The sequence below is a fragment of the Pygoscelis adeliae genome, unplaced genomic scaffold (genome assembly GCF_000699105.1).
Source record: "Pygoscelis adeliae isolate BGI_AS28 unplaced genomic scaffold, ASM69910v1 Scaffold6, whole genome shotgun sequence".
Classification (NCBI taxonomy): Eukaryota; Metazoa; Chordata; class Aves; order Sphenisciformes; family Spheniscidae; genus Pygoscelis; species Pygoscelis adeliae.
In genome coordinates this window covers 5,326,626-5,345,542 of record NW_008825075.1, presented here as the reverse complement: position 1 = coordinate 5,345,542, position 18,917 = coordinate 5,326,626, and the positions used below count along the sequence as shown (strand labels likewise).

General features: G+C 42.5%; 1 protein-coding gene across 1 annotated transcript in view; it reads right to left on the bottom strand.

Annotated features, from left to right (window-relative positions):
• Positions 1–18,917, bottom strand: part of CDH20 (cadherin 20, type 2) — a 52,868-nt gene that overhangs the window by 6,844 nt on the left and 27,107 nt on the right. Inside the window, exons 5-10 of the mRNA XM_009326686.1 lie at positions 18,203–18,370; positions 16,173–16,360; positions 11,223–11,476; positions 7,576–7,712; positions 4,897–5,018; positions 2,903–3,020 (exon numbers count right to left, since the gene is read on the bottom strand). Coding sequence (XP_009324961.1) covers positions 2,903–3,020; positions 4,897–5,018; positions 7,576–7,712; positions 11,223–11,476; positions 16,173–16,360; positions 18,203–18,370 — 987 coding nt within the window. The remainder of the gene's footprint in view (positions 1–2,902; positions 3,021–4,896; positions 5,019–7,575; positions 7,713–11,222; positions 11,477–16,172; positions 16,361–18,202; positions 18,371–18,917) is intronic.

Sequence of the window (18,917 nt, the reverse complement as noted above, 5' to 3'; positions counted from 1 at the left end):
TCTCACAAGAAAGGCTTGGTCTCTACCTGCATGCATCTGTACAAGAACTGGGGATGATTAGCCCAGAACTTCTGTTAGTTTTTAAAAACTAATTGTAATAATTATGAATAGCTAGGAATGATATAAAGAAATATTTCACCAGGAGTGGGAGAAAGAGCACAAGGAAGCAGGCATTACAGACACCACCGGCTTGAGGAAGGGGTCACATTTTTTCTTGGGGATTTTCAGCTCACTGCTTTTGCACTCTGCCAAAGCGTGAGGTAGACCACAGTTTTAGGGAAGGAAGAAAGAGCTAAAAATTTTCCTAGGACAAATTTAAATGCAATGGGGAGGACTGCCAGAGGCTTCTAATGGCAGGCCTGATGGTGGTATGACACTGATGCCTGCACCCATTAAAATGGCTACTCTCTTCATCAATTCCTGGTGCCCAAAGACGGACGGCAGCAGTTAAGGGTCAACAGAAGATCAGCTCAGAGTTTAATCTGGAAATGCAGTAAGTTTATTTCGTTGTTCGTCCCATTCTTACAGCAAGCCTCTTTTGCCAACTTTTTCCCAGGATAATCTCACCTGGATTTAGAAGCGGGGGAAGATGGTTTGCCAATGCCCTACATCAGTAACCAAAGAGATGGGAGACCCCAGCTCAATTCCCTGCTTCATCACGTATATCCTATACGGCCTTGGGAAGTCATTTAGGCCCAGATCTTTGCAGACACTTACATGTCTATCTCCCACTGATTTTACTGAACTCAAAGGGAACCAGGAGTGTAAGTAGCTTAATTTCTCCTTGCCCCGGATCCCTGTCTATAAAGTGGAGAACAATAGGATTTCTCTGTCTGCCAGAGATATGTGGAGAATGAATAGACTGAAGAAGTTCTCAGAGACTAAAATGACAAGGGCCAAAGAAATATGTAAAACAGCTCATCAGGATGCAAACAGTGATCTCCTGTTGCTCAGTATAAATCGAGGTTTTAATTGTTGCCAGGAAGGCTGCATGTCTTGCAGTTTCTCTTACTGTTATATTGGACAACCAAGTAATCAGCACAATTGCTAATTTCAATAGCACCTTCCCACAGCCTGGGAAGCGTTGCTGTCTCGTGTTTACATGCACAGGCTGTGACTAGCAAGGTGGGTTCTGTTTCTTGTTTTGCCACCCTGTGACATACAGTATAGCTACACCCTCTGTGACTAAGTCATATAATTTATATAGTCCTTAATGGTCCCTAGATGAAAATATAAATATAAATTATTGTTACTGAAATGACTACTGCACCCCAAATTGCTGAGGCAATAAATTATTCCTTAATGTGTATATTTCAAATAGTCAGTGGTTTGATACTTAACATTTTTATTTCAAATTTGTAACCAATAGTACCCTAAGCTTCTTGTGATATATATCTCTGGAAAACTGGTATTTTACAGAGAGCGGGAGGCACAGCCATTCAGTCACTGCTGTCACTATAAATTATCGCAAGTATGGCCTTAGACAGAAAAAGTGCATCTGATGCTGGGAATTTTTTGAGTTTCTTTTTTTAGAACAATGCCTTGAGGATGAAATGAGCCTAGTTTGCCAAATGTTGTAGCAAGAGTTGTGTTTTATTTGTTCACTTATTTTGGCAATATATATTCAAAACTAAAAAAATGGGAGACAACGGGGGAGAGAAGGGGATAAATATGCAAGAAATTGTGTGGGGAGGCTTCAGGGACACTACAGAAAAAAATTGCTTTTGTGATGAAAAAGCATTAGCAGGCTGTGGAGGAGGGCTCCAGACTCTGCAGGTAGCATGTTTTAAGACATGTTTGGTTAGTGAAGGCAGGGGCTTCTTTATTAGCCTCTATGTTGCTCTTTCACGTGCCTGCAGAGGCACAGATAGGGGCTTATGGAAGTAAGTGTGACAAGTAGGCATATGTGGGAGCAGGGGCAGGCACTCTGCTCGGAGACTGGCCAATGATGCTGCAGGCGGCCAGTCTTTCTCCCCATTTATTCTGGAATCGCTTGCTGATTTGTGGTACTTTACACACTAAACTCCTATTGAAGTCCAGCCCCTTCATATTGACTTTCAAAGCTCTGCGCCAGGTCACTCAAGGTCGTCCCTCTTTCCCGATGAAGGCTGGTGTGGACCTGACCTCAGCACTGTTGTCTGCCCGTGGAGATCCTCTACCAGCAGCAGTCATGCGAAGGCCTGCCACGGCAGGCTTTCCTGCGGGCTCCAAAACCACCAAAGCTTCCCCAGAAGAAGCAAATTCCACTGATTAGGATACTCAAATGCCAGCGCTTTGCCATGAGTCTTCCCACTGGTGTTTCAGTTTCTACTTAGTGCATCTTATGCGGACTTTTAGCTGTATGCCAAGCTACCCCCCTAAGGCTCTGCATCTCCTCCCAACCTCCTTCCCTTTCCTAGGGAAACAAGGATGTGCAAAGAGGAAGAAAAAAAGTGCTTGGGGGAAAAGACTGGAACAGTACAAGAACCTTCCCCTTCTGTGCCTGGGAGAAAACATGAAGAGTACAAAAAAAGATCAATGTAATTCCCTTCAAATTTGTCTCCTAGTTCCAGTTGCTATCCTACCTTTAAGCATCTCCTTTTGAATGAGTGCAATTTGCATTCCGGTAATCCAAGATGCCTGCAGCCTGACCACAAGACCTGAATTTGCACAAAACACTGGCACATTTCCTCAAAGAAGAAAAAGGGGCCTATTGCTAGCGAATATTTATAGAGAAGAAAATATGATATAACCTTCAAGTGTATTAAGGAATATGTCATTTTATCGCTGCCTTTAAGGAGCAGGTGTCACTTGGTATTATTTGAAATGGCAGCCTTATCACACACTGTAAGTCACAGCCTCTCAAGTCCAACTCAGGCATTAGAAATTAGAGTAGCTAACTGTCTGTGTCCACTCTGATTACCTTGATTGTCCCTTAGAGTAAAGTTGGGGTTGTTGGCTGCCTCCGGAGCCAGGCTGTAGTAGAAGTGCTGACCCTCCTGTGGGTCATCCCTGTCGATGGCGCTCACTGTCTGGATCAGCTACAGAATACGAGAACAAAGCAGAAACAGGTGAGAAGCAAAATATATGTAATATAAATAAACAAACAGATAACATTTTTATATATATAAATATAAGCAACCGGAGCATTTGAATAAATCTGTCTTGCAGAGGTACAACAGGTAAATCAAGAAGAGACTCAAAACCTTGCAGGCTTCATTTATTTTACTATGATCATACAAATCACTTTTAAACAAAGAAGGAGATAGTTTGATTCAAATAACAGACACTTTTCTCTCATGCATCCCTATCTTCTGTTGCACGTTCCTTTTTTCTTTTGAGGGCCCAGGTTGTTCAGAAGATTCACTGTGCATTAGAGAGCTTGTAAGAAAGCCCATACTTATTTTCAGGTTCATTTTGCAGGTAGAAAAAGACTTCAGGTTGATTATTTTATCACTCTTTTAATTTTAAATCAATTAAATTCTTCCCAAGATGTCAGTGGAAAAGAAAGAGAGAAAAGGCAACCATGCAGACACTCCGCATATGCAATAAATAACACCATGGAAAGAAACTAAGACAATGCTAAATCCAGAAAGAGATTTGTCACCTCACCTATAGAGGCTTAGTAAAGTAGGTCGAACAGCTTGAAGCACAGTGAGCTATAGCTCTGTCTGAATAAACATTCTGACATCTTTTGAGACAAGGAACAAATCTTCACCTGGATTTTTGCATTCAAAAGTTATTTTTGGTTTCAAGGGCAAATGGCAGACCCATAAAGTCTTATTCACCACCTTAAAAATGATTTCAGAAATTTTCAAAATGTGGCAACAGAATTTGGCTTTCTCCACTGAAGGAAGTAGTCCAAATTAGCGTGCATTTCTCAGACAGCTTGTTATTTAGGACACTTGCCCTTCAAAACCAGGAAAAAAAGCTAGGCAATGAATTCTATTCCCTATATTATTAAGCGTCTCTGTAAATTAGTGAGGTGAAATTATCTTGTATATGGTAGTTGTGAGGACATTGTCCCAGCAGTGAGTGGCTATTTCATTCTGCTTCACAGCAAGTTGGGAGAAGCTTCAGTGAACACACAGTGATATTACTAGCATAATTTTTCCTTCACAAATCATGAGTAGTGTGTCTATGTGTTTAAACCATGCTAGTCACCTTTGCATTAGGAGACACAAGTCCCCACCATGGACCCTGGGTGGTGAAGCACCAGGTCACCTCCCCACAAGCGATCAGCAGTAGCGCTTGCACCAGCTCCAGCGAGGGAGAGCTCATGTCCATCTGTGACACAGACAGACCTTGTTCAAGGGCTTTGGTGGGGTTTTGGAAGGGAGAGGAGCAAAGACGCTTCACCGCTTGCTTGGAGGTGCTGGTTTACAGTGTGCAGAGCAGGAAGTCCTGTGCTGTCTATGACTCTCCGTCATCTCCAGTTCACAGCAGAACAGATTCAGTTTGGCACCCCTTTGAAGCTGATGTAGTATGTTATGTCCAGCTCCCGTAAGGCCAGGGGTGCTTAAGGCAAGCCGTCTTTTAACAATAAGCCTTGTCTGTCACACGTGGGCCGGGCTGACTCCGTGGCACCTCTCGTAACACTTCTCCTCTCTTTGTTGCTGCCACAGGACAGACTGGGTGTTTGCCTGCTGGCACCTGCCCAAGGGAAGGGTTTATTTCAGCCACGAAGTGTATTGTGCAGTGAGCCTGGAAACTACTGTGTGAGAAGAAAGAGGTGCTATATACGATGCCAGTCCCAGTGCTTGCCTTTGGAAAGCAGCACAGACAGCTGCTGACGAGAGTTCAGAAGAAACGTGTGGTTAGCTGAACCCTCTTTCCAACGCTCACCCTTTCTGGCACGCTATCTCCCTGTAGGACAGCATCCCCTCCCCAACTCCTGGCGTTACTAGCATTTCTTACCTGCCCCGCTTTGGCGTTTTCACAAACAAAAGCTTCATAAAACCTTGCAAACTCTGGCGCGTTGTCGTTCACGTCCAGGACTTTCACCGTCACGGAGACGCTGCCCACCTGCGAGGGGTTGTCTGGAAGGAGGAGGCACAATGTAAAGAAAAACAATATATGGAAAGGGGAAGGGGAAGGGGCTGCTCCTCACTCTGCTCAAGAGGTAAAGCAGCTTTTTCGCTACTGACTCGCATTAAATGACATTTTCCCTTCGGGAACTGCGGTCGCTTGTGGATCATGTGACTTGGAGTGAAGTTGCAAATGCTGCTTTCTGTCTATCCTGGCTTCCCATCTAATCACACCTTTTTCAAACAAATTCCATGAAAGACTTCAACCTGGTTCAGTCCAATGGGACTATTTCTATAACAAAAGTTTTAGACAATGCCCTGTATTTCTTTTTATTGCCCTTTGACGGGGCAATACTGTTTGTTGAGCCTCTGGTGGTACTGCTGGCACGAATTAGGAAGGGACTCTTTTAAGGATAGGCTTGTTATTTAGAGCTTGTTGAAAGTGGTAATTCTGCAGTTCAGATATATTTTTGCTCAGAATTTGTGTTCCTTTAACTCAAAAATAGTGTCAAGTCTTTGATACTTTGTACAGGGGGGTTTAAAATGTAATAACACATGAAATTGTACAGAAAAGCTTTCACTGAAGCTTAAAATTGCAATGAAAATTTTACATTCTGCATGACACCATTTGTGATATTTCTGTCCCACTGGTTCATTAGCTTTCTTTGCCAGTAAATCCATACATCATTTCACATATCTTCACAATTTCCAAACTAAGTGGCCACAGAATAATTTTTTTTTCTTACTGTGTTCTTCTGCCCCAAACCATCTTTTTTCCCTTATTTAATGATAAAATGAAACTCTAAGCAGAAGGAAAAAAAAAAGAAATTCATTATTAAGAAGTCAGAAAAGGTGCAAAAATCCAGAAAATTCATAAAAATTAGTATTCTCATCTTCTTTTTAGCCATACCACTTCATGCATTTAACTCCAGATATATGTCCCTTTATAGCAAGAAATGATATGTTCATATAAACAATAGACACTTTTCTTACAGTCTGGAATTTTCTTAAATGTTCAATGTACTGTATCCATAACATGTGTCACATTGTATCATTGAGATAATACTCTTAAACTATATTGTTTCTCCCTAATTTATAATTTAATCCTTTAGCTTCCCACATGTCCATACATATCTTGCTAACACACCTGTCATTGTGGCAGATGAATGTCTGCTTTTACACTCTTAGTAATATCGATCTAACTTTTAAAACTAGGAGCTTTATTCAGGAGTGCACAACTATGACATTTTTGAAACTATTCACTAAATTAAAATATTGTGCTGCACATGTACAGAGCAAAACTGACAGAGGATTGACAGAGGATGAGTCAAGGGAAGACATGCCTTCATATCGCTCTCACCCTCGAGTGCTGCTACAGGACGGCTTTTACAGACTCGTGTGTGTATGTGGGTTTACGTGGAATTGCAATGGCCATTGGTGGCTGAAAATAAAACTAGCATCAAAATAGATGGGGGGTGAGATCCTATCAAGTCACCAACCCCTCTCATTACTAAAAAAGGGACAGAAAGGCATCATGTGCTGTAACAGCCTGCAAGTAAGTGGCAGAGTCACCCTGACTCTTGCGAAATATTCCCTCTGCTAACTTCAAGTTGGCTGATTGCATTTTGGGCAAGCTTCTTGAAACTTTTTTCCTCTCAAACTGCTCCATATCTCTGGTACAGCCTGGATGTGCAGGGAGCTCTCTCTGACATGAGGAATGACTCAGCTATTGGCAGCAAGCTTCTGAAAAGCTGCTGCCCCTCAGCAGATGAACTGAGATCCTGAGCAAAAGCTGTGTGGACCAAAGAGATTTCAGGTGAAGATTGGGTGAACCTGTTATTTTATTTGCTTATATATCCCAAGTTCCTTTAGGAAGCTCACATCTGTTAACATTTCAAACTCAGCTAAATTTTTCATACTGACACTATGAAATGATCAGCATCTCCTTGTTCTCATAGCCTCAATAAATACCTGGCACGGATGGATCCTGAGCTGAGTTTTAGCTCATTGTAAAATCCAAAAGCATAACGAGTTCAGCACACTAGAAGATCCCAAAGCACTCTGGCCCAAATTATTCATGCAGCAAGCACATGGTGATGACATTTACTTGCTGCTGAACCAGAGCAGATTTTGGCTAGTGACCTAGCAGCGTAGGATCATTGCTGCCTACCAGTCCCTGCATCACTCAATCCTCCCAGGTAGGACTGGTAGCTCTGGCAGCTGTGCAGCCTTTGCAGCGACTGCTTTAGCTGCCTAGCCCTTCTGAAGAGATAGAACTCTTGCAGAAACACATCAGGAAGAGTTTTAAATAAATTCCTGGAATACTAATGAATTGAAAAAGCAGCACTCTCCATTTAATTGCCAGCCTCTACTTCACCCACCACCCTGTGAAAAGGAGCATAAAAAATAAATAAAATGCAGTATTCGCTTGTTGATGTCAGAAGAGTAATTCAGTTAATATGGCTTCCCACTCAGTGCATAAGAACATGTGAATCGCTGAATTCAGGCCTCTCAGCCTGCTTTGTCTATTGTATCTCTTTAACCTATGTACAATCTGCATGCTCCTTACTCAGCTCCACGGCCAGTACAGTGATGTTGTGCCAAGAAACGTCCTCCCGGTCAAGAGGTCTTGCAGTCATCAGTGCTCCTGATGTAATGTCGACATAAAAGAACCGCCCCGGATCACTGCTCCTGTCAATTGAGTATCTGCAAGAGTACATATTAAAAATATTATGCAACCCTTGTGAAAACTGTGTGTAATAGCCAATGAAGTACCCCGGCAATGGGAATATTGTCATACACAGCAGATCCACTTTCTTCCACAACCTAGTTATGTGCTCCATTGACTTGTATAGGTACAGAGTGAGATGCTTGAAAAACGAGGAGTTCATGTGGCTAACGGCATTTAATGGTGAGTACTACTTGGATGGAGATGGAAGACAGGAAGATTTAGAGGAAGAAGCCTCAAAGCAAGGCATAGCTCAGCACAGGAACATCTGCTTTACAGAGAAAATCTGGCAGTGAAAAGTATTATTTCTTTTTCTAAGAAAAATAATTGTGCCCTTTCCTTGGACACAGTTCAGACAGGATGAAAATGACTTTACGTCAGCTCGTTCTCTGGGCATTTAGGATGACGAGGAGGAACCGTTGCCTTCCTTGTGCTTTTGTACTCTCTCCTCCTTCAGGGGAATAAACTCCACCTGCATCCTGGACCATCCTACTGATTGAGCCATGCCAACGCAAGGGGAATGATGACTGGCTTTCCCCTATCATCCAGCCAGAAAAGCAGCTCCCTCAGTGAGGCTGATTGATCATAATTACTGAACCTGCCTGGCCAATATGTCAGTTTAATGCTGGGAACAAACTTCGTACACCCGTGAGCAAGGGAGTGCGGTGGTACCTGCAGGCCAGAAAACTCGGGCAGGGAGGCAGTTGATTGACAGCTGCCACTGCTGTACTCGGTCAGAGGGACTGTTTCACAGGGTGTGGAAAATACGCAATACCCTTCGTACGCATCACCTTGCTCTTAACAGCAGCTTGTACGAGTTGCCTTCCTAGCTAGCTGTGTTAGCATGGTAAGAGATCCTTTGGCAAAAGCCGCACATGCGCCTATGTAAATGCCACAGCCTAGAACAGAGCCCAGACTTATTCTCATTTTTGTTCATTCTTTCTTCAAAGTTGATGGGAATTGAAAGCATTAGTCATAACAGATGCTGAACGGGGCTCGTTCTTCTGAATTTTCTTCTTTCAGCACAAATGAATTCACTGGAACAAGCATGCCAGCCTGATCTTTATATAGGCACTTATTAAACTGGGATATAAAATACTATTGAGCTATGTTGTTGGGAAATTCTTTTACACTTTTTTTCAGAAAAATCGAAGAGGGTGGGATGGCAGGTTTGCTTCCCTTTCCTTCCCAGTCCTTCCCATCTCTTCTTAAATAAAGAGATTTCTGAATGCATTTGATTTATTTAGGAAATAAGTACGAGTGCTGCTATATTTTGCTATAATAATTATTCTTGTATGAGGGCTATAAAAAGAATTTCTGACAGTTTAAGGACAACAGGTATCTGAAATTGAATATGGCCTTGTGATTAGCGGTGTGGTATTAATCACCAGTGTCAAGAGGCCCAGGTGGAGTCTTTGTCTGGATTCTTCACATAAGTTCTCCTGTTAGTAATACCTGCTCCTTCACACTCATTTCCACTGTACTCTCTAGGTAATCTTCCTGAATTGCTTAACAACAGTCATGGCATTTTCCAGCAATCAGAATTTCCCAGTGTGGGAGTCCAGATACCTGATGCTGGGAAAATGAGGATTTGAGAGCTCCCCCGTGTTCAGTGAGCCTTTCTGAAATGTGTCCTGGCTTTTCCATACTTGAAAAAATGGCAAAAGGAGGCGTCAGATCACAGTTTTAATTTCAGTTGGATTTCACCTTGTGTAACAAAATATGTATCTGGGATTTTGTTTTTCTTATCTTGCCTTGCCGTGTGCAACGTGAATGCAGAGCAAGCCTAAAGCATTGCCAGACTGATACTGCACAGAGCTGGCATGGATGGAGAAGACCACATATGAGGCAAGGAGAACCAGTTCTTAACATTTGCATTTTAGATAGCATTACAAATGGTATTTATTCTTTTTTTTCCTGTTTCCTCTACTCCAGTCATTTACTTTTGTACGTACAAGGTGTGGGGGAGGAAGGAGAGAAGGAGGGAGGAAAGAAAGGAAAATGAGAAGGGAGGAAGATGGGAAGAAAAAGAGGAAGGAAGTTGGGAAGGAACAGAGTTACAAAGGAGTCTATGCATATTTGCAACTTTTTTTTTTTTAATATATCTTAGGTGATGCATTCTGTGCTTTGTAGAGTGCTATTTCATCAAGGGTAGTCACCAGAAAGCTCTGAAGAAAACTAAGAAAAACCTCATTAAAAGTAACAATGAACACTTCTACCCTCTGATAGTCTGCAGAATTATTCTTATACTATTTTAAGCAGATTAGCACAAAGCTGTTTGCACTGCAGTGTTTGGATATTGCTAGACAGTAATCAGCAAAATAGGTTGCGAGTGGAAAAAAGTTTAAGGTAATGAAATTGTGATGCAGACAGTATAATACTTAGTTTTATTGAAAAATTTGAGACAATGTCATGAGAAGTATGACAACCTTATAATGTAGGTAGAAAAGACAGATATATTAAGGTAGCAGAGATGAAAAAAATAATTAGAGCAACAACACAGAAAGCGGTACCATTAAGAACAGGCTTTGTGTCTGCTCAGATCTAGCCGAAGCCCACAGAGTTGCTCATGCAGATTTAGCTTTCTTCAAAAACTCCAAATACTCGGTGTTTCGACTCCCTCCTGTATTTCCCAGGACTGTTCCTGAATGCAGACCATTCAGAAGCTGGACTCACGCAAGGTTAGGCAAACAGCAGCTCAACACCCAAAGCATTTCTCAGATGAGAGAAAGAGCCGACCTGCTGGGATCATTAACTTGCGGTCACCTGGAGCTTCTGCAGGTTGTGAAAATTAGTATGTGGGCTGGCCTCAGAGAAAAAGAGTCTTCTCTGATAAAATGGGCTGACTTGGCAGCCACTGTGGAAAAGAGCACTGTGATCACACAAATCTGCTCCTTTGGCTCCTTGCTGAGTTGCAGCTACGAAGCTCCCATGGCTGTAAATACAGCTTTACCTTTCTTAACGCCTTATGGGAATATCTAGCTCTGCATCTTTGACCAGACACTATATAATTTAGTGGTTCATGAATATTTATTAATATGCATTCAATCTACTCCAAAAGTAGCTGTGCATTTGAGCCGTTGACAAAGGTGGGCTTTGAAACAGAAGGGAGAGAGAGGAGAAGTGAGTCGATTACCTTCCCCTTGGTATGGCAGCAGATTCTCAGCAATGCTGTCAGGGTTTGTGCCAGCAAAGGCACGAGAGTCTGGGGTTTGTTTTTAATGTATGCTATCAGGACATGCCTGACCAGTTCATTGCAATGCTAGATGCAGATGTTCTCCATACCAAAGCAAAGGCAAGGGTGAGATCCTGCGTTGCTTTGGCAGTTGTAGCAGAGCCCCTCAGTGTGTGAGATCTGGTTTGACTAAACCCACTGATGACTACCACAGGCTAGAAAGAGAGTTTTTCCTGTTTCAGCCCCATCACTGGCCCACCAACCAAAAGTACCAGGCAGCGCTCCTGGGGGAACATGCAAAGAGAGGACAGACCTGATCGAGTTGTTGGTCACATCCGGGTCCTTGGCAGAAATGATCTGTATGGTGGTTCCAATCTCCACGTCCTCAGGCACTTCCACAAAGTAGAAGCTGGGCTCGAACACAGGAGGTTCGTCCACATCCTCCACACTGATGTGGACGGTGGTGGTGTCGCGGAAGGGACCCAGGTTCAGGAACCGCATTTCCAGGTGGGGGTTGGCACCCTCTACTTTCAAGGTGTAGCTTTTCTTGCTCTCAAAACTTAAAGGCTGAGGAGAAAAAATATATCTAGCGTTAGGCACACCGATCTGTATGATTTAGGCCATATAATTTTAATTTTCAGAAGTAAAAGTTGCCCTCTAATATAAACTGATGCTTCTTTTTCTAAAATAAATTTTTACCATGATTTTTAATCATAAGAGTAACAAAGATAAATATTTGCAGATGGAGACAAAGCATTGAGTGACAGTAGTATTAGGAATGACACCATCTACAAGTTGTGGTTTTTTTTTTTAAATTTGACAGTTGAACTGAAAAAGCCAGGACAGATATTTGCAGATCACTTCAGAATACATATTCTTTCATTCTTCTTGCCGAAATTAAAATAAAAGTGGACACACCACCCCTGCGTTGTGATTCACACAGTGTGTTTCATTCCACTCTGGGAAAAAAAAAAGGCAGAAACAGACAGTATGGGAGCACCTGAAAATAAGGTAAAGATACGAAGAGTCTGTTCCTCAAAAATGGGTCCTGGTGGCAGGGACAAGGATGCTCACACATGAGGTGGAGATCCCAGTTAGGATCCTCTTTTCTCCCCAGTGAGATCAGACTCTTGTCTCCAGAGCACCTGTCTGCCAAGCTGCTGAAGGGCTCCAGTGGGAGCACGGGACACGGTCAGCCTCTCTTGTGGGATCCTGCCCCAGTTTGTATCAGTAATCCACTCTTTCTAAAAGTGTTTTTTTTTGCCTTCTCAGTAAGTGTCCTAATCACAGGTTCACAATCCAGGTGTGCTGGGTGCTAAGATTTTAATCTCCTCCTTGCCTAGAGAAGTTTCATTTCAAAGCACTATGAGCTACCCCTGACCTCTTCCTGTGGGAGCCCTTCCACTTTGTATGAAATACCCAAGTATTATTTGAAACAAGGAGTGGGAATGGCTTTTTTTTTTTTTTCTTTTCTTTCCTGGGATAATGGATAAAGGAGGGGGGGGGCAGCTTCCTCTGTTAGTTTCATGAATTTGATTTCCTTTCTAGATAAAACTACTTACTTGATGAACATGGTTATAGAAAGAATTGATTGTAGCACTGAACTTTTCAATAAATAAATTTTTCATCTACCTTCCCTCTTCTTTTCACAGATCTCTGAAGAAAATAGGGCCTCTCCAAAACCTGCTTAGACCTAAATGGAGAATCCCATATTTAACATGCCATTTACCAATCTCAATAAGAGACGACTAAAAGCATCTGACAATGACAGCATGGAAGGATCATTCCAAAACATACAAAAAATTTTCACCAGATGAAGTACACCTTACAGAGGACACAGTCGTACTTCCCAAGTTGCAGTTAGAAGTTACAAGCAATCCCACTGTGGTTAAACGGTCACAACTCTTTACTTGTATCATCTGGGGAGTTTTAATGCTGCAAACCAGCAGCATCCATAAGGATCCCCTTAGCTGGCACAGATCCTAGCAAGACAAACCAGGAAAGAAATGTCCCTCAATTCTCAGGGTTGCCCAGTGGGACATATTCCTTTTCGTTACATGAATGGCTTTCAAAATGTGTGGCTTTATTTGTACATAGGGGTTTGAGCGTCTTGTGTGGATCTACCATGCACAGCCTCGGTTCATTCAGACTCCAGTAAGATCACCTCTGTTCCCATTCAACACCTTTGTTTTTCCTGTTCAGCTCTTTCCTTTTGAAGACCTACCACCAGGCTGGGGCATGGAGATGGGCGGGAACACAGGGAAGGAGGAGGATGCCAAAGCAACCGGAAGACAAAGGTAGAGAGATCATTACTGTATCAGTGAAGTCCTCCTTGGCCAGCCATAACCCATCTCTTTTCTGCCCTGCTCAATAGTGCAGCTGGGAGATTCTGCAGCCATGAAATACGTATTAGTTTAAGCAATATCAGCAGAAGTTTCACATGCTCAGGCATGGCAGGAACATATATTATAGGCCTCAAAACACCCCATGAATTCAGTGGAGGCTTCAGTACTTGTTTAGTGCCACAACAGCTTCTTTCTTCAGAAGTGGAAATATTGCAGCGACATACAAAAGCTCAGGCTTTCACAGCAAAATTACCAGTGTGGAGGTCCTGCATAGGAATGCCTGGTGAAAGACTGGAGTTCTTGAAATTATGAAAACTAGGACTCGCTCAGCATTTAGTGCATGGGGTTAAGGAATGAAGACTGGAATGGGAACTGATTTTTTTTTGTGCTGGGGGAGATGATGGTCCAGTATTACTGGAAGTGCTGTCCAGCGATACAGTAAGAACTGTGCAACCTGTAGCAGCAGGTACAGATGATCTCAAACTTGCTCCTGCTGCCCTTAGTTCCACCTGGTGAATCAGTGACTACTGCAGGCATAGCACTTGTCAGCAAGGATTTACCTAGGTCTACAAACATATTACCCATTACTGCAGAGTCATTATGGCGTACCAGTTGCATATTTATGCATTGTAAAAATAGCAATAACATATATTCACATGACTAAGCAACACTTATTGTCCATCTGGCAAGGAATGTGCGATGCATATCTGCCTAAACATATACTAAGAAAGAGAGCATTATATTTCATGGTTTCTCATGTGAAGAAAACTGCATGAGAAACATTGCATGTACACTAAAAAGCTAAGTTATAAAAGGACAAGTTAAATCACAGAAACACTTAATAGCTATAAAACCCAACTACATTAAGAAAAGACATAATCACCTAGAATGATCAAGTTAGAAAAATGAGAAAAATCAAACAAGTGTGCTAGGCCATCACATTTTTGATGCTCCTGGGTTCAGCCCCCCTTAGTTTGCCTTGGAATTCTTCATCGTCAACCGTGGCTTTCCCTCCTGATCCTCTCATGTGCCAATGCCTCAACACCACTGCCCCCCTCATCAGATTCGTCTTCCACGGGTGCGTTCAAACCTCTTTCCAACACTGGTCCCGTGGGGAGGGCAAGCAGGTTGCCTTCTCCTGCAAACCGAGCATGCTGCAAAACACAGCTGAGAGGAGTGCTGAGACAGGCACCGAGAGGTGTGCCACGCAGGCTGGATTTAGCAGGAGCCGCTGTGAGAAAGTGGTTGACTGGGCAGCGGCTGGGGAGGAGGGCAGCGCGGGGCTCCCCGGGTGCTGGGCTTCGTGCTGGCTGGGTAACCCCCCACCCTGCCTCCTACGGGCAGCGCAAAGGCGAAGGCAGGGAGGAGGGAGAGGCTGTCACTGGGGTGAGTACCAGCCTCACAGGCAGGGAGCTTTGAAGGAGCTGTGATTTGTCAGGAGGCACTCAACATTTTGTGGCATTAGTGGGCTGAGATAAGTGGCCCCAAGACCGCAAGCAGTGGTCTTGTCTGTAACTGTAAATTCTGACTTTCTGATGCCCATGATAGAAGTGCTAGTTATTTTGCTTGGGAAATCTGTCTAGAAAAATGAAAAGGAAAGTTTTGCTTTCTCTCTGGGTTTAGAAATTCTCTCTGTCTCTCTCTCCTTCCCCCATTTTGATATGGGAACTGATCAACACCAGTTGATTTTTTTTTTTTTTTTGTTTTGTTGAGTGGATCCAAAGGACAACTTTCCTAATCTTTGACTATTGATAATCATAACATTACAAAAAGCTCCAGCCCTCTATAGAATTTTACAAACATTTATGTACAGTAGATGATTTGAGCAGTGTGTACCTGATGCCAGTACATATCTGGTATGATTGATGCCATAAATTTTTATAACTCCTCCTTCTGACATACATGAACATCTAGTAAAACTGTATTCATAATAACAACAGTCAAGCTTATTGACACATTTACTCCAAAGAAACTATTTTCTTTCATCAGTAAATGAGTGAAAAATTACATTAAGAGTTTGCATTCAACATCTATTTCATTCCAGCAAAGCACTTAAGGACATGCTTAACTCTAGGGACGAGTGTGCCTAAACAAGAGTTGGAGAAAGGTGACCATAAATACATGCTTAAATGTTTTGCTGTAGGGCATAGAGGCTTGCAGGGTCAAATCTCTCACATGTGTTGTTCCATTTTAGTGCACAATTTAATCCCAGGCTACTTAAATGGAGACTATACTTCCTTATTAGCACACTGGATAAGCTTAGGCAGAAATATGGTTACAATTTCATAACTAGAAACAGAGCTGAACTTCTAGCATTTATGTAAGATTGTAGAATAAATATCCTATAGCAGGGAGTCGAAGCAAAATACTCTGTTCCTTTCTGCATAGCCTGCGGTACATAGTACTAGCAGTTTCACAGCTGCCATTTTAGAGACAGCTTCTTCTAGCCTAATTAGCATTTATGGATCTTCAAGCAGCAATTAAAAAAAAAACAAACCTGCCTGGGTTTTATTGGTTTATAAATAATTCTAAGGCATGCTTTATTATCGTTTGTGGGACACAGGAGTGAAAAATGTGTACAGTTCAAATGCAAATATTGATCTAATTTCTTGCATTGTAGGATAATTAAGCTACAGAGAATATTTAAATAGATAAATAGTGAATCAGAACAGTCCTTCGGTGGGAAAAGACATGTTTATGCTAATGCTGTCCCCACTTTTTAAAGGTTGCTCCTAGGAGCACAGTCTGCTTTCGTATTTTAGCAATGAATGTTAAAGAAATTGTGTTTTATAGCAGGAAAGGGGCTACTGTCATGTAATGGGAACCAAGTTACTGCAAGCATAAGGGAATATCGCACACATAAAATGTAACCAGGACTGTTAGCCAAATAAATTACTATAAAAAGGATACTTTACTACCTTTCTCACAGTTATGATGCCAACTTGGTAATTAGGATCAGTGTTAATATCAAAGACATCCAGTCCGTCTCCATCCACAAGGCTGTATTTCATCTCCGCATTAATGCCTTCGTCCAGGTCTTTAGCAACCACGCGGCCCACAGTGGAGCTGATGGGAGCGGACTCCAGCACACTCATCTGATAATGCTCTGGCACAAGCAGCAGAGAGGGAGAGGGGAGCAAAAAACAAGCTGTGAAACCAAGCTGAAAACCGCACAGCGATGCAAAGAGTAGACGGGGGCAGGCCACAATACTGCATAGCCTGCGGGGAGTCTCTAGTACCTCTCCCAAAGCTGCAACAGCAGTGTGATTTCCTTTAAAAAGCCACAGCCAGACTGAATTGCTTGGGAAAGTTTTAGTTAGGTGTCTATCATATCAACAGGTTTGTTCAACAGGTTCTTTTCAAAACAGAAATATACCTGAAAAAGGGGAACTCCAACTAGAAAAATAGGGCAATTAGCACCAGTGCTGTTGCAGCCATGATATAAAGCAGGATATGAAACAGATTTAATAGGACAAGCATCTTTTATTAGATCAGCTTGTACAGCGGGAATAAACACACAGGTTTTGAGCACCACAAATCTTTTCTCAAGTCTATATAAACTTCTTTTCCACCCAGAACAAGGCTTTGAGAGTTCAGAAGCTCGCCTGTTTCTTCCAAATTTGCCAGTTACTCTATCAAAATATAGTACCTCTCCCTACAAACCCTGCCTTGAGCACATTTGGTGCATCACTGATTTGCTTAGCAGCTATTTTAAAAACATAAATGTTGTACGTAAAATGCTTCTCTGCCATCATACTTTATGTTCAAACCTTCCTTGCTGCACTCTCTCTGTTAAGTCCACCAATTATTGAACCTTACGGGGCAGAATAACACCAAGGATGGGGTTTGATCTATTCTCATTTTTCTTAGTCAAGAGTTTGATATTAAACAGTTACAGTTCATGCCACTTTCAAAACAGGATTGGCAATGGTGCGTTCAACAAGTTGCTCTGACAGAAGAAGAAAAGTGGAAGTTGACGCTTCTTGCTGATCTTAGTGGAATGCTTTGATTTAGCAGTTCAACATGCAGAAACAGGTGGAGAAGAAGAATAGCAACAAAAAGAATTGCAGGAGTTTTCATTTCTCAGCTAGATGAGAAAAATGGCAAAACCAAAATGGCTTGAGACTGATCTACACCACCGAAAGAATCAGCTTTCTTTAAAAAAAGAAAAAAAAAGCAGATTCCTTGAAAGATTTAGTTCAATCAAACCTGAAACGCTTCTTTCAAATTTTTAACAGTAATACAGAATTAGGTAGGTAAATTCGATTTAAAAGAATTTTAAAAAGAAGGAGCAAAATATTGCAAATCTTGCTTTGAGAGTCACTTCTGTAAATGCAAGGTAACGTTTCTGATAAGAGTGGAGTTGCCTATTTTTGCATTGCATTAACTGTGGTTGTTACATATCTTAGGGTTTAACTGTATATTGCCAAGGTTTAGATAAACCTTTACGGGAAAGCAGCCTGTATGACAACGCAGTCTACACTGGCAGCACAGCTACCAGACGCTCCCCTGCAGTGGCCTGGCTAGAGTGTTGAATGAATTATCTTTCAACTTCCAGCACCGCCACACGTCCCTGATTTGACAGACATCCTTCTGGAGATAGGATGAAAAGAGAATCAGGACAGCAATTAGCAGCCAAAGGCAATGGCCGTGAGCAGTCTAGGAACACAAAAGATCTCCTTCTTTCCTTTTTCTGTAAATTAATTTCCCACCCTTTAAAACAAGTGTTGGTTTTGATGATGAAGAGGTCAGAAACCTCGTCTGAAAGACAAGCTGGTGAATGCTCCATTTTGACATTTTCTGAAGGAAAGTACCTTCTTCGATCCGAAATTCTGCGCATCTCTAATTGTCACTATCCTGAGTTTGAAAATGGCTGTAATGAGAGCAACCAGCAGCCGTGTAACTCAGCCACCCTTTTTTTGCCCATCCTGACGCAGCGGGTACTCACTCTGTGGAAATCTGGGTGGATTGTCATTGACATCAGAGAGGGTGATGTTGACTGTGGTTGTTCCAGCTAATCCTCCCAGCTGTCCACCCATATCCTTGGCCTGGATAATCACTTCGTAATATTCTTTTGCTTCTCGGTCCATGTTCATTAGAGCTGTTCTAATTAAGCCTGAGATTGAGGGGGGAAAGGGGTTTTGGGAACAAAAGAAATGGCAGTTAAAGAGTACACAAACAAGGCGGGGTGCTCTTCCTCCTGCATCGTACTCCCTACGTCAAGAATGAGACCAGACTCTGCATTCAGTCTCACCTTTCCTGTCAGAGTAAAACTCACCCAAATTAAATCTAGGTTAACAGAAGGTGTGAATTTTAAAGAAGCCCGGTTAAAATGCATCCGCCGTGGGGCAGGCTGTCTGTTCAAAATTGAAGTGTTGCCTTCCAAGGGAGCTGGAAAAATAATTTGGGAACAGAGTGCGCTACGCTGAATTAAGGCCCTGATCAGGATAACCGTGTCTGCACAAAAGGTGGAAGCGATGTGATTAGTTACAAGGTACATCAAGACGAGTTTTCCAGAGCGTCCCTACGCACACAGTCCTGGAGGCAACCTGACCTAAGCCCTTCGGAACCACGCTGGGGGCTACGAGAGCAGAATTTGGGGAGACGACCTCGGGTTCGGGCAGGTTGCTCCCGCGCCGAGGAGGGGCGGCGGGAGGCGGGGG